General features: G+C 40.8%; 1 protein-coding gene across 3 annotated transcripts in view; it reads right to left on the bottom strand.

The window, feature by feature from the left end:
* The window catches only part of RELN (reelin), a 544,299-nt gene that overhangs the window by 84,675 nt on the left and 444,065 nt on the right, over window positions 1–15,559 (bottom strand). For all 3 annotated transcript variants that reach the window (XM_005679214.3, XM_013963255.2, XM_018047261.1), the window contains exons 31-35: window positions 14,447–14,523; window positions 4,099–4,257; window positions 3,725–3,913; window positions 2,915–3,188; window positions 96–236 (exon numbers count right to left, since the gene is read on the bottom strand). In XM_005679214.3, the coding sequence (XP_005679271.3) occupies window positions 96–236; window positions 2,915–3,188; window positions 3,725–3,913; window positions 4,099–4,257; window positions 14,447–14,523 (840 nt within the window). The remainder of the gene's footprint in view (window positions 1–95; window positions 237–2,914; window positions 3,189–3,724; window positions 3,914–4,098; window positions 4,258–14,446; window positions 14,524–15,559) is intronic.

Raw genomic sequence — 15,559 nt, 5'->3', positions numbered from 1 at the left:
AATGAGTGGAGAAAAGGCATTATATGTCATGAGATCAAGATACTATCTTTCTTTTTGCATTACAAAAAAAGAAACTGCCAATTTCATTAACTTACACACAGCGTCCAGCACCACAAATCCCTCGTCCTGAGCACATCCAAGGACACCCTGAAGCCAGCACGACATTATCAATAGCCCAGGAGTCAGCCCCCACAGTGTAGTTGGCTTGGATCCATCTGAACCGGGTCCTGGGCGATCTAAGAGAAACAAAACAACACAGAAAACAAACAAATCGTACTTGGTTTGAGTGGCAACCTTCAAAAACAAAACATTTAATTCTTTCATTTTAAAAGTGTCTTCCTCAGGGTTCCAGTTTTCTCTTATTTGAGACACTTTGTTTTATACCAAATTTTGGATGTTGTTTACTTGACCCCAAAACAGGAGAGTAGAAAATACACTTTTAAAATATTTCACCATTTCTTTCATATAAGAGCCTCTGAACACATGTGACTTGGAAAAGTTAGTTTGAACTATCAACTTATTCTGTGTTTTAACTCTATGCAGAATATTAGTTTTTGCTTTCAGGCTTTTACAACTTCTCAGTACTGGAAAAGAGACTGAGGATGATAAACATGAGGATAAGTTGGAATCTTTCAAAGTTCTTGCCATGAAGTCTCTGTTCTACTGTCCCTAAGGTTTCTGGGTAGTAAATGGAAGCCTCATCCAACTTCTGCCTCTATTTTGGTTCCTGAGGGCTTGGCTCCCATAAAGGTGAGGACTAGAATGATGTGATGCACCTCCATGTTTTTTTTTTTTTGCAATCTGTTAACTGGGCTATACTGTCAGAAGACCACTTTATCCAGAAATATGTACAGCCTTACCAAACAGCAGTAGCAGTCTCTCATTTAGGAACAGATTGCACAGCAGAAATGTGTTAGTTATTTGGAATGTAAAACACAGTCAACTTGAAGTGGAATTTCAATAGTAACATTTCAAGTGCTATTGTTTTCCCTACACAAGTCCTCCTTCAATGCAACACAGCTGCCAGCGTGGTGGCTCTGAAACGGAAATCTAATCATGTCACCACTCAGTTTAACACACTTTAAATGGTTCCCCTGCACATGCCAAACTGCTAATATGAAATACATGCCCCCTTCATCATCTGCCCTCTTCTCTTGCTTCATCTTTGCCTGTTTCTTCACAATTGTACTCTAATAGCATCGAGTCCTTGAGTTTTCCCATCAACTCATGTTTCTTCCGGTCTCTGGGATTTTTTTTGGCTTACAACAGCACATATGACCTCCCACAGGCTCTCTTCAATCAGATAAGCTTTATTCACTAATTCAGACTCAACTCAGACATCAGTTTTTGCAGAAAGCTCCATTCAATATCCCCGAACTGAGTTGGGTAGTATCCCCCTTTGTTTCAATAATATCCCTGGGTTTTGTCACTGTTAGTATTTTACAGCATAAACAACTGCTTAGATACCTGTTATCCTAAATCATATATTTGGATCCAGGCATCACCTTATTCATTTTGTACCAGAGATCTAACACATAATGTTGTTGTTGTTTAGTAGCTAAGTTGTGTCTGTCTCTTTTGCGGCCCCATGGACTCTAGCCTGCCAGGGTCCTCTGTCCATGGGATTTTCCAAGCAAGAATACTGGAGTGGGTTGCCATTTCCTTCTCCAGGGAATCTTCTCAACCCAGGGATTGAACCAAGGTCTCTTGTGTCTCTTGCATTGCAGGCAGAGATATTCAATAAATGTTTGTTGAATAAAAATAGAATGAATAAATGAGCTTACAAGTGAGCATTCTTTAAAGCTCTGGGGTCTGCAGGAAACTGTTTTAGGTTAAATACTGAAACACATTGATTTCCTGTGTTTTTTTTTTTTTTCTGCCACTTGTTTGCACATCTCTGAATCAAAATGGAACCAGGAAAATGGAAACCACCATAAGTATTTAACGGAGAGAATTTACAAAGTACTGGATGCATAGTGAGTGGCAGCATCAGTGAGGAAATAAGAGTTTAGGAAAGTCAGGAAGCCACTGCAAGTCCAAAGATGGAGAGATACAGGAGGAGGTGCTGCATGTCACCTGGAGGGACACCATAGTGGAGCTAGAGCTGCTGAACTTGGCCAAGATGTACTTGAGATAGAGAAGGAGGGGGGAGGAATACCCTGGTTTAACTTTATTTCCACCCTCCACTTTCTTGCCATTATCTGTTACCCGCTAAACCTACCAGGAAGCCAGAAAACATATGCAGCTGGCAAATGCAGCTGGCAGAGGCCAATTTGCCTACAATTCAGAGCAGGGCAGTGGAAGGAAGATGTAGGGATCTGGGGAGAGCAGCCCCAGGATGGCACAAACTCACCCACCACAGTAACATTAGTTCCTAGAAAGATCCTTCACTATCCAACACCTAAACCACAGAAGTGGGAGCCTGCTATAAGCCCTAATATAAGGTAGGGCTGAATGTAATCTGAGATCCTGCGGCGGGGAAGAAAGATGTAAAATGATATGAGCATTTCAAAAGAATGAACCTTTACTCTTATTGTGGTGTGGAGATTAAAAAAGAAAAGCCAACAACAACTAAGGACACTCTTCCACATTTAATGATTTTATCAACTGCTTCATGTGGATAAGTATCACTCTGGTTATTGGGTAGATGTTTATTTTTACAATTTAAAACCTGAATCTGTTGGGCAGCCTTCAGGTTGCTGAAGAAGCAAAGTTCAGCCTCATAAATCTCCTGGAACTCCTAACCACATTTAAAAAGTATTACCCAAGCCCCTATAACTTTTTTTCCCCCCAGTATGTTCCATGCATAATCCTCATGAAAGAGTAATAGAATTTCCAAGTGGCATCACAATTATTTTCCAATTAGGTGACAGAAACCTGAAGTTCTGACATGTAGCCAAATGACAATTCTCACATGGTGGAGAGTGGAAGGTAGACAGTGATCCGCTTCCAATTCTGGAATCTCTCGGAGGTGTAAATTGAACTTTCTGTGTAGTGCAGACAGCCAATGGTTGGAGGAACACATTCTTCAGTGACAAGATGCCAGTCCCTGCCATTGTTCAGAGAATACTGGAGCTGTACACTGTGGGAGTCGCTGAAGGGCTTGCTACAGCCCATGCTCATTTCAAACTGCAAGAAAGTTGATGCTGACACATGGAAGTCCCAGGTCTCAGCGTAACGAGGTTTTCCTACGAAAAAGGAAAAGTTTAATGGTAGCACATAATTGTACTCTCTTTCTTATTGGGTGTTTCTGCTTGTCATGCTTTCAGTAGTAAACAAAAATCATATCTTATCTATAGTGTCTCACATGTGCTTTGACTTTTCATCTCACACTGACTTTTTTTATCTAGTTAGCACAGACTCAGAAATATGGACGGCTGCTAACTTGAAAAGTCTTACCACCTTGAGACAGGCTAACAGAGAGTCTGCAAATTCTAATTCTGCAGATTCTAAAACATGGGAATGTTCTCAGACAGACATTTTGCCTCACTTTTAAGAAACGTTGCTCATATTATGCATGCCATGAAAGACAGTCCCTGCAAAAACTGTCATTGGGTTCACCAAGTCACACTAGAAGACAAAACAACTTGTTATTTCCAACTGCCTCCCTCAGCACAGGAAGTTATGCACATGGTTTTGCATTAGAGAACCTCCTTTTGGGCTTTAGTTAATTTAGTCCTCTAGTTAATTAAATATTCTCCCTTTATCAAGTGAAAATGTATACCTATGTTTTCAGCGAATATCAGAGCAGTATCCATAGAGAGACAGTCAATGTCAACTTGACCTCCTTGGATTCGATACCAGTTGGCTTGCAGATCTAAAGAGCCATCAAATTTATCCTGAAATCCAGTTTGAGAGCTGTCATTCATTCCTATAAGGACATCATCCAAGGCCCACTGGGCTGAATGCTTCCCTGAAATCAGATGAATAAAAGCAGTTACAGGAGGTTCATTATATAGCAATATGAATATCTTTATGATTGTGGTTTTAAATCAAATTATCTAGAAATTGACAGCAAATTAAAAAACACACAATATGAAGTGGCTTTAACTGGATGATTAAATGCTACCAGGAAAGTTGGGGTGAGCAGTAACTTGCCATGTTGGGGCTGCCACCATCGAAAAGCTGTAGCAGGCGTCTTTGCCTCTCGTGGAAGGTCGATGGAAATGATCTGTGGTTCCAGAAATGACATAAAGTCCAACTCTCGAAGCAAATGCCAGAGTATCCCATTGTCATTTGAATACTGAACAACAAGCCCTGTGTTAAAAGACATAAATCCAGTTACTTGCACAGCTTTCCTAGAGGCAAAAAAGGCAAGGAACAGTATTATTTTAAGTGGCAAGACTGGACTAGAAACTTCAAATTGCATCTTGTAGAATGAGGGCACATTTGTCTAACTTCCAAGGAATGAATTAGTAGACCTGAAGGCTCATCAATTTCTTGACAGTTCCTGATGCACCAACTCCTAGGAAATGGGGGAAAAATACATAAGCTCTTTTAAAGATCACTCAGCTTTGTATGAGCAATGAGGAGGTTGGTTAGAGGGACATAAAAATGCACTTCAGATTATATATTTGAATTTTAGATTCTGTCCTGAACAGTACAAAGTCTCATATCATTATTATATACTCAGAAGGAATATCTCAATCTCCCAGCACAAAATCAAGAAGGGCTCTTTGCCGCTGATGCACCAGATAGGAAGCACAGGTCAATCTGAAATTCTCTTAAGCAGAAGGATACTTTTACAGGCACTTCATACTCTGTCAGACCTTGGTCACTGAAGACTGAATAAAGACAAATTATCACACAGCAAAGCAGAAGAACGCACTCCGCTCTGATGTTACTCTGACCTTCCTCTCTCTTTTCACCTTCTCCCCTTCACGTATCTCTTCTGCCCCATCTCCCTCTGCCTATCACCAGAGAAGTGTGATTTAGAGAAATACACATGAAAGTTTAAGATACTTCATGTGTGATTCCTCCTACCTCCCCCAGAAACATTTTTTTATTTTAAAAGAGGACACAGGGGAAGGGTAATGTTGAATGCAAAGGAAAAAACTGCTAATGATGAAATGATAGGAATCAACAGAATATATATATACATATAATATATATATCATTAGCAAATAATTAAAAAATATATATTCTATTTGATGGGAAGGGCAGAGGGCTTTCTTGGCATCTAATTGCCTATTCCATAACTGTTCCTAAGACTGGCACTGTGTATTCAAAATTATGACTGGGGATACTGAAGCGCTATCTGAATATTCACATAAATTATGTCTAGTAAATTTGTGTTTGTTATATTAATTTTATTATAGCTCAATCTTTCTAGTAGTAGTAGTAGTAGTAGTAGTGAAAGTCGCTCAGTCGGGTCCGATTCTTTGTGACCCCATGGACTCTAACCTGCCTCTTGCCAGGCTCCCCTGTCCATGGAATTCTCCAGGCAAAATACTGGAGTGGGTTGCCATTTCCTGCTCCAGGGGATCTTCCCAATTCAGGGATTGAACCAGGATCTCCTGCATTGTAGACGGATTCTTTACCATCTGAGCTACAATGCCATGTTCCCTCAGTCTTTCTGGAAAAATAATCCGTGGTTCATATAATATCTTTTTAGTTTCCTCATTATTAACTAAACAGAATATCTCAATCCTTGTGTTGTACTGCATAGCAAAGAGTTTAGTAAAATTGTTTCAAGAAATAATATGATAAAATATAGAACTAAAAGAATGCCTTTTAAGGTTAATTGATATTACATGGAATTATCGTCACTACATCTGACAAGGGGTGGTGTCAGGAATAATAACGTTTAACATGCCAAAGAAATCTCAAGAGAATTAATGCTACCATATTTAAAATAGAAGAAATCATCGTGTTTGATGAGAGAATAAAAACAGCTCAAAGAATAGTGTGGGGAGACACTATGTTGTGTATAGGTGTAGACATGGGCAGCTGGAGCTTTAGTGGGTGGAAGTCAGACCCATGTGTTGCAGAAGGGAGAGAACCATATTAAAGTTCCTGAAGAAAATTGAAGGGAGGCTCTTTCTCATCTTTATTCTACTCAAGGTGAGGAGTGTCTGACAAAACTCCAGTCTCCAACCCTTGTTGCTTGCTCAAAATATAGTTTTCTTGTGGACATTAATTTGTTTGATATGGTTATTTGTAACATGAGAGAGAACAAGTGAGAATGAATAAAACAATTTAGATAGTTATCTGGGAAGACCTATTTGGAAAGTAGATATGGAATCAAAAATAAGGCATCACAAGACTAAAATCTCACTGGTGGTCCTTTAGCACCTTCTGCTCAAAGTCTGGTCCAAGGATCAGCACCTGCATCATCTGGGAACAGGTTCCACCTGTGAAGTTTTTAAAACATCTCCACAAACTATTTGACACTCCTCCCATCAAAAAGTGAAGCTTAATTCGCCTCTTTTTCAGAGTGGCTAGACCTAGTAACTTGCTACTGTTACACAGAGTATGGAGAAGAGACACTGTGGCTTCTGAGATGAGGCCATAAGAGGCGTTTGTACTCTCTCCCCCCTCTCTCTCTCCCTGTAAGGACACACAAAGAGCCTGTGGACAAGTTCACTGAAAGAAACGGGTCTCTTGCCAACAGCCAGATAAGTGAGCATCTTAGAAAGAGATCCTGCAGCCCTGGTTGGTTCTTCAGATGAATGCACTGCTCCTGGCCTTTACTTTGTGTGCAACCTCAGGAGAGGTCCTGTGCCAGAACCTGCATTCCTGACTCACAAAAACTAGACGATAACAGACGTTGCCTTAGTCCGCTCAGTTGGGAATAATTTGTTATGCAGCATACCACCCCAGTCCTATTGAAACAGAATCTGCATTTTAAAGCCTCCCAAAGGATTCTAACAGAAGAAGATATTAAGGAGAGACAGCAAAAATACACAGAAGAACTATACAGAAAAAGATCTTCAAGACCCAGATAATCAGGATAGGGTGATCACTCACCTAGAGCCAGACATCCTGGAATGCGAAGTCAAGTGGGCCTTAGGAAGCATCACTATGAACAAAGATAGTGGAGGTGATGGAATTCCAGTTGAGCTATTTCAAATCCTAAAAGATGATGCTGTGAAGGTGCTGTACTCAGTATGCCAGCAAATTTGGAAAACTCAGCAGTGGCCACAGGACTGGAAAAGGTCAGTTTTCATTCCAATCCCAAAGAAAGGCAATGCCAAAGAATGCTCAAACTATCACGCAATTGCACTCATCTCACACTCTAGCAAAGTAATACTCAAAATTAAACAAAGTAATGCCAGGCTTCAACAGTACATGAACCGTGAACTTCCAGATGTTCAAGCTGGATTTATAAAAGGCAGAGGAACCAGAGATCAAATTGTCAACATCTGTTGGATCATCGAAAAAGCAAGAGATTTACAGAAAAATATCTACTTCTGTTTTATTGACTACACTAAAGCCTTTGACTGTGTGTATCTCAACAAATTGTGGAAAATTCTTGAAGAGATGGGAATACCAGACCACCTGACCTGCCTTTTGAGAAATCTGTATGCAGGTCAAGAGCAACAGTTAGAGCTGGACATGGAATAATAGACTGCTTCCAAATAGGAAAAGGAGTGTGTCAAGGCTGCACATTGTCACCCTGCTTATTTAATTTATATGCAGAGTATATCATGAGAAATGCTGGACTGGATGAAGCACAAGCTGGACTCAAGAGTGCCGGGAGAAATATCAATAACCTCAGATATGCAGATAACATCGCCCTTATGGCAGAAAGCGAAGAACTAAAAAGCCTCTAGATGAAAGTGAAAGAGAAGAGTGAAAAAGTTGGCTTAAAGCTCAACGTTCAGAAAACAAAGATCATTGCATCTGGTCTCATACTGTCATGGCATCTGGTCCCATACTTCATGGCAAATAAACGGGGAAATAGTGGAAACAGCGACAGACTTTATTTTGGGGGGCTCCAAAATCACTGCAGATGTTGACTGTAGCCATGAAATTAAAAGACACTTGCTCCTTGGAAGAAAAGCTATGACCAACCTAGACAGCTTATTAAAAAACAGAGACATTACTTTGCCAACAAAGGCCCATCTAGTCAAGGCTATGGATTTTCCAGTAGTCATGTATGGATGTGAGAGTTGGACTATAAAGACAGATGAGCACAGAAGAATTGATGCTTTTGAAATGTGGTGTTGGAGAAGACTCTTAAGAGTCCCTTGGACAGCAAGAAGATTCAGCCAGTCCATCCTAAAGGAAATCAGTCCTGAATATTCACTGGAAGGACTGATGCTGAAACTCCAGTACTTTGGCCATCTGATGTGAAGGGCTGACTCATTTGAAAAGACCCTCATGCTGGGAAAGATTGAAGGTGGGAGGAGAAGGGGATGAAAGAGGATGAGATGGTTGGATGGTATCATCGACTCAGTGGACATAAGTTTGAGTAAATTCTGGTAGTTGGTGATTGACAGGGAGGCCTGGCACACTGCAGTCTATGGTGTCGCAAAGAGTCGGACACGACTGAGCTACTGAACTGAACGGAACTGAAAGGATTCAGATGTATATGAGCATATGACAGTTACGGCTCAAGTGGTCTCTGCTCCAGTAGGTTTCTGCCTGCTGCCTTTCTCCACATTAGCTGTTTCAGGACTGTCACATACACCTGCAGGCAACTGCAAGATCTGCAGAGAGGAGGCCCCCAATTCTTCAGGTCAATAGAATGCCTCTCAGGTAAGTATGAAAGAATGGAGAAATGCAAGAAAGGCAAACAGCAGTATCTCTATCTATCTATTTTTTATCAATCTCTGGGCCTCTTTTTCTTGGGCTCCAAAATCACTGCAGATGGTGACTGTAGCAATGAAATGAAAAAACACTTGCTTCTTGGAAGAAAAGCTATGACAAACCTAGACAGCCTATTAAAAAACAGACACATTAGTTTGCCAACGAAGGTCCATCTAGTCAAAGCTATGGTTTTTACAGTAGTCATGTATGGATGTGAGAGGTGGACCATAAAGAAGGTTGAGCACTGATGAATTAATGCTTTTGAACTGTGGTGTTGGAGAAGACTCTTGAGAGTCCCTTGGACAGCAAGGAGAGGGAGAGAGAAGCCTTGGACAGCAAGGAGACCAAACCAGTCAATACTAAAGGAAATCAACCTTGAATATTCATTGGAAGGACTGATGCTGAAGCTGAAACTCCAATACTTTGGCCACCTGATACAAAGTACTGACTCAGAAAATACTCTGATTCTGGGAAAGAGTGAAGGCAGGAAGAGAAGGGGACGACAGAGGATGAGATGGTTCAATGGCATCACTGACTCAAAGGACATGAGTTTGAGCAAACTCCGGGAGTTGGTGATGAACAGGGAAGCCTGGTGTGCTGCAGTCCATGGTGTCGCAGTCGGACATGACTGAGTGAACTGAACTGACCCTCTTTAGCTGTGTCATCTAAACACTGTCCATCGGAATAAACCAAGCCATTTCAGCTCAACTACCAAATATTTAAGGAACATAAAACATTCCCCTTTTAAAATGACAACTCCATCCTCATTCTTCCCAGTCTTACTGAAAATAGCCTAATTTTGATTTTAATTCCAAATATGCAAATTGAGGCTTCAGCTTGAGTATGCAGAAAATCTTTACTTTTATCACTGGAAGAGATTTGTTCAAGGATTTAGGCAGATTTACATTTTAACAACCAGTTTTCAATAAAAGGCTGAGAAATGCCTGTGGGATGTAAATTACACAGGCAGCAGTGAGTTCAAGAAAATGGCTCAGGATTGTTGAGAATAAGTTGTGTTCCTAAAGGGAAAAAGTCCCAGAAGGCAGGCAAGAACATTTATAATCAGAGGTTAAAGTAGAGGACAGCTTTAGGTCAGTAAGTGGATGCTTCCCACTATACTCTGGTTAGAGTTTCTTTTTTTCCCTCATATACAAATAGGGGTATGGATTTGTAATTTTCAGAAGAGTCATGCACATTTGTACATGCACACAGTTGCTTCATGTTCCAACCACTAACTACTTTTAAATAGCAATTCTATCACAAGGTTTAAAGACAACATTCAGGTTCTCCACCTCTCCAGTCAGTAAGCAAGATCCTGGGACAGAACTCCATCTACCTTTGCATCCCTCAAAGCTCCTGTTTCCATGTGGGTGGAGAATGTGCTCTAGAGATACTCTTGTTTTGAACTACATATTGTTTCTGTAGGGTGATTCTATAAAAATTTAAATCAGGTTATGTCACTGCTTCACCTAAAAGTCTTCAGTTGTTTCCATACAGTGGATTCCAGTCCCACCTCTGTTCCATGGCCAGTAAGGCTCTGAGTGACCTGGCTCTGTCCCTCTCCTCCTTCTTCCCAGCACTCCTAAACCTTAACGAGCCCCAGGCCATCTGGCCTTCTTTCTGTTCCTCTAACACCACAACTCTTTTCCACCTCATGGCCTTTGCTGTTTCTTCTGACTGGAAAACTTGCCTTAAGCTCTTTCTGTTCTGGTTTCTTTACACCATTAGTGTGTGTGCTCAGTTGTATCTGACTATTTGCGATCCTATGGACTGCAGCCCGTCATAGGAACTGAACTGGACTGCAGCCCACCAAGTTCCTCTGTCCATGGGATTTCCCAGACAAGAATACTGAGGGGGTTGCCATTTGCTCCTCCAGGGGATCCTCCCAACCCAGGTATGGAACCAGTCTCCTGCGTCTCCTGCGTCTCCTGCATTGCTGGCAGCTTCTTTACTGCTGAGCTACCAGGGAAGCCTTTTCCTGGTATCTCAGATAGTAAAGAATCTGCCTGCAATGGAGGAGACCCAGGTTCGATCCTCAGGTCAGGAAGGACCCTTAAAGAAGAGAGTGACTACCCACTCCAGTATTCTGGCCTGGGAAATCCCATGGAAAGAGGAGCCTGGCGGGCTACAGTCCATGGGGTTGCAAAGAGTCGGACACGACTGAGCAACTAACAGTTTCCCCTTTAGATTGCATTTTAAATGTCACTTTCTCAGTAAGTCAACTCCCAGGTCACTCTGTTGAAATCAGCATCTTTCCCAGCATAAGATTACCTTCCATCTCATCAGCTTATTTATTTCTATCTAGCCCATCAATCTAACGTACTGCTCATTTCTTTTATTCTTGATGTTCTGACTCCTCTTACTACAATATAAAAGTTCTCTCAATGGTATCGCTTTTGTCTGCTGTGCTCATTACTGCCACACTGGTTCTTTGCATCCTGCTACATGGCAGTTTGCATTTCTTGTCCCCTTTACCATATGTGCTCTTTCCTTCCGCCACATGGCTGGCAACAGCCAGAAGCTACCCAGCAGCTGCTTCATTACCCTGAGTGCTGGATGAGAACCTCAGATGACCCATGAGGAAAATGCAGCACAGAGGACAAATCTTATGTTTTAACCCACAGAGACTGAGAGTTGTCTGTCACTGTAGCATAACCTAACTCATCAAGACTGATGCATCTGTCTTTTGGTGACACTGTATCCATGAAACCTAGAACAGTGCCTTGCTTAGAGCAGATTCTTAATAAACGCTTGTCAATGAGACCAGGAAATACAAAATAGTCTTGTACAAATTTCTAGACTGCTGATTCAATGAATAGATGATCTGGATAATTAGTAGACTGTACTGAGATACTTAGAAAAGTCAAGGAAGCTTTCAGTTACTGATGATAAGGCCAAGGACATTTAGAACTAATGAACAGAGCTATCAATAGCTCTACTGACTAACGAGTACTGTAGTGTTTAAGCCAATATGTTTTAGATAGTCATGCCTGAGACAATAACAAACTTGAAAGCTGCAAAATTCTTCACATGCTTTTCATGAGATCAAAGTTTGGAGGAGGATCCATCTGAGAAGCTTATGGATTTTGTGCCAGGAACCAACTCACAGGTAGGGTCCCTTAAGGAATCCTATTATATCTGTATAGCAACTGAAGGCCAACTATGTATACTTGAAGTGTTTTGCATTTCTTTCAGCACTGAATCATGGAGGCAAAAGACGGTGTGGATGTCTGAGAGAATAGGGATCTGGGGAAGGAGAGAGGAATAGGCTCTAGTGGTCTGAATCTCTGCTTGTCCATTTACTGACAGCGTGATCTTGAGTAAGTTATTTGTCCTCCCTGTGCCCCAACATCTACATCTGTAAAATAGGATAAATTATAGTACCTATGGCAAAGGGGTATGATGAGGATTAAGTGCATTAACAGATAGAACACCTGGAACAGTGCCTTGCATATATAATTGCTCAGTAAAAATTAATATTTATTATTACCAACAACTGCTCCTTCTACCCGGAGAAGGCGATGGCACCCCACTCCAGTACTCTTGCCTGGAAAATCCCATGGATGGAGGAGCCTGGTAGGCTGCAGTCCATGGGGTTGCAAAGAATCGGACATGACTGAGCGACTTCCCTTTCACTTTTCACTTTCATGCATTGGAGAAGGAAATGGCAACCCACTCCAGTGTTCTTGCCTGGAGAATCCCAGGGATGGGGGAGCCTGGTGGGCTGCCATCTATGGGGTCACACAGAGTCGGACACGACTGAAGCGACTTAGCAGCAGCAGCAGCTCCTTCTATCAAAGATTTGTTTATGGGGAGGAAGCAGTGTATGATCTGCAATCAGTAATACCCTATGCAAAGAAAATTCCTAGTCTCCTACAGTGCTGAATGTAAAAGTCTCTGCAGTTTTGTTTTCTCCTTGTGTAAAGTTATAAAGGAAAGTGTGTGTGTGCTATGTAGCTTTAGTCATGTCTGATTCTTTATGAGCCTATGGACTGTACCCCGCCAGGATCCTCTGTTCATGGGATTCTCCAGTCAAGAATACCAGAATGGGTTGCCATGCCTCCTCCAGGGGATCTTCCTGACCCAGGGGTCGAACCAAAACCTCTTATGTCTCCTGCATTGGCAGGCGGGTTCTTTACCATTAGTGCCACCTGGGAATTCCTGTAAAAGAACAGGTTTCCCTAAAACAAATGTTTCTAGGCTTAAGGATCTGGATGAGGAAACTTAGAGACCAAGGCTCTCTGCAGTTACCCGTTTAGTGATGGAGAGGAAAAGGAATGATTTAGGGTAGTGTATCCATTTACAAAGAACGTTCAAACTACCCCACAATTGTACTCATTTCTCATGCTAGTAAAGTAGTGCTCAAAATTCTCCAAGCTAGGGTTCAACAGTAGTATGTGAACTGAGAACTTCCAGATATTCAAACTGGATTTAGAAAAGGCAGAGGAACCAGAGATCAAATTGCCAGCATCTGTTGGATCATCGAAAAAGCAAGAGAATTCCAGAAAAATATCTACTTCTGCTTCATTGACTATGCTAAAGCCTTTGACTATATGACAACAAAATGCGGAAAATTCTTCAAGCGATGGGAATACCAGACCATGTTAGCTGCCTCTTGAGAAACCTGTATGTAGGTCAACAAGCAACAGTTAGAATCAGACATAGAACAATAGACTGGTTCCAAATTGGGAAAGGAGTACATCAAGAGTGTATATTGTTACCCTGCTTATTTAACTTATATGCAGAGTATATCATGTGAAATGCCAGGCTGGATGATGCATAAGCTGGAATCAAGATTGCTGGGAGAAATGTCAATAACCTCAGATATGCAGATGACACCACCCTTATGGCAGAAAGCAAAGAAGAACTAAAGAACCTCTTGATGAAGGTGAAAGAGGAGAGTGAAAAAGTTGGCTTAAAACTCAACATTCAGAAAACAAAGATCATGGTATCCGGTCCCATCATTTCATAGCAAATGGATGGGGAAACAATGGAAATAGTGACAGACTTTATTTTTTTGGGCTCCAAAATCCCTGCAGACGGTGACTGCAGCCATGAAATGAAAAAATGCTTGCTCCTTGGAAGAAAAGCTATGACAAACCTAGACAGAATATTAAAAAGCAGACACATTACTTTGCTAACAAAGGTCCATCTAATCAAAGTTATGGTTCTTCCAGTAGTCATGTATGGATGTGAGAGTTGGACCAATTAGAAAGTTGAGCGCAGAAGAATTGATGCTTTTGAACTGTGGTACTGGAGAAGACTCTCAAGAGTCCCTTGGACAGCAAGGAGATCCAACCAGTCAATCCGAAAGGAAATCAACCCTGAATATTCACTGGAAGGACTGATGCTGAAGCTGAAGCTCCAATATTTCGTCACCTGATGCAAAGAGCTGACTCACTAGGAAAGACCCTGATGCTGGGGAAGATTGAAGGCAGGAGGAAAAGGGGATGACAGAGGATGAGATGGTTGGATGGCATCACCGACTCAATGGACATGAGTTTGAGCAAGCTCTCAGAGATGATGAAGGACAGGGAAGCCTGGTGTGCTTCAGTCCATGGGGTTGTGAAGAGTCGGACATGACAGGAATTGAACAACAAATCAGTTTACAAAATTTCAGCCAAACTTTGGGAGGAGAAAGGACTACTCTGCTAGTAGTAACCGTAGTTTTTAGGGAAATATAGCATCTTACCTTCATTTCTAGCTCTTGGTTTGATGCAGGTAATCCCTGAAGTTTTGCTTCCAATTTGTATATAAAACTGAACGAGTCTGGGGGAAAAAACCCAAAACACCTCAGTTTACTTAAAAACATGAATTCAGAAGACATCTAGCCTTCTGTATTTTGACACAGTAAAAAGTAAAACTCCTGTAATTCTTAGGTTATTTTTAAACACAAAGGGCACATGACAAGCCGAAACTACATAGCTTATATATTAGGCTAATTCTATAACCATTCATAAAAGTTAATTGATATGACCATTAATTTTATTTTGGAATAATGATTTAAACAAAAGGAAACAATTTAACTTCATTTTCCTGTGACAGTCTGATGCAATTTAATGAAATCACTGAAATGGAATTCCTTTAAATTGAGATACTATCCTTGGAAACTCAGGAGGAAAAAATCTAACATTAAAAACTTGAATGTTATATTTATTTAGGGCCAGACAATTACTTCTACTATGGATTTAAACTCAGATGGTTTAATTTTTCACAACTGTCTCTCAATTAGTGTGATGTAATCTATGCCTTAGTCTCTATAAACCAACCTACATGATAGGGTTAGCTCTGTGAGAAGGACTCAGAAGGAAGAGGAAAGAGACTGAAGGTAGAAAACACATGACACAGAATCCAGATTTTAGTGAGAAGAAGCTCTAAAAGCTTCAAACATTTCTTTAGCTTCCTTTCTTCCAACTGTAAAACTAATGAAGCATAGTTATATTTTAGGTATGCTACTATTTCATTTGCCCTTAAAACTAAGCACTTATTTATTGTACCAGTAGGTGTCAGTGTAGGTATTTTAAATTTCTGGAATAGTTTTCAATAAGTGAATACAAATAAACTTAGATAAATGGGGCACCACATTTTTGGACACAGAATTCAAAGTTGCAAAAAATTATGTTTCTCCTGGCATACATTAAAATTAATATCAAATAATCTTCATAATTACAGAGAACTTTAGAAAACCAAGCTGACATATATTAGACACACAGGCCTTGGTGATGACTGCATGCTGATTAACAAATTAAGAGTACAAGTTTTACAGAATCTATTTTATTATAAAGTTATGCTTCATTTTTATATA

Source organism: Capra hircus, chromosome 4 (genome assembly GCF_001704415.2).
Source record: "Capra hircus breed San Clemente chromosome 4, ASM170441v1, whole genome shotgun sequence".
In the NCBI taxonomy this organism is placed as follows: domain Eukaryota; kingdom Metazoa; phylum Chordata; class Mammalia; order Artiodactyla; family Bovidae; genus Capra; species Capra hircus.
Note: the sequence above shows the minus strand (reverse complement) of the source record. Positions and strands in the feature narration are given on the sequence as shown.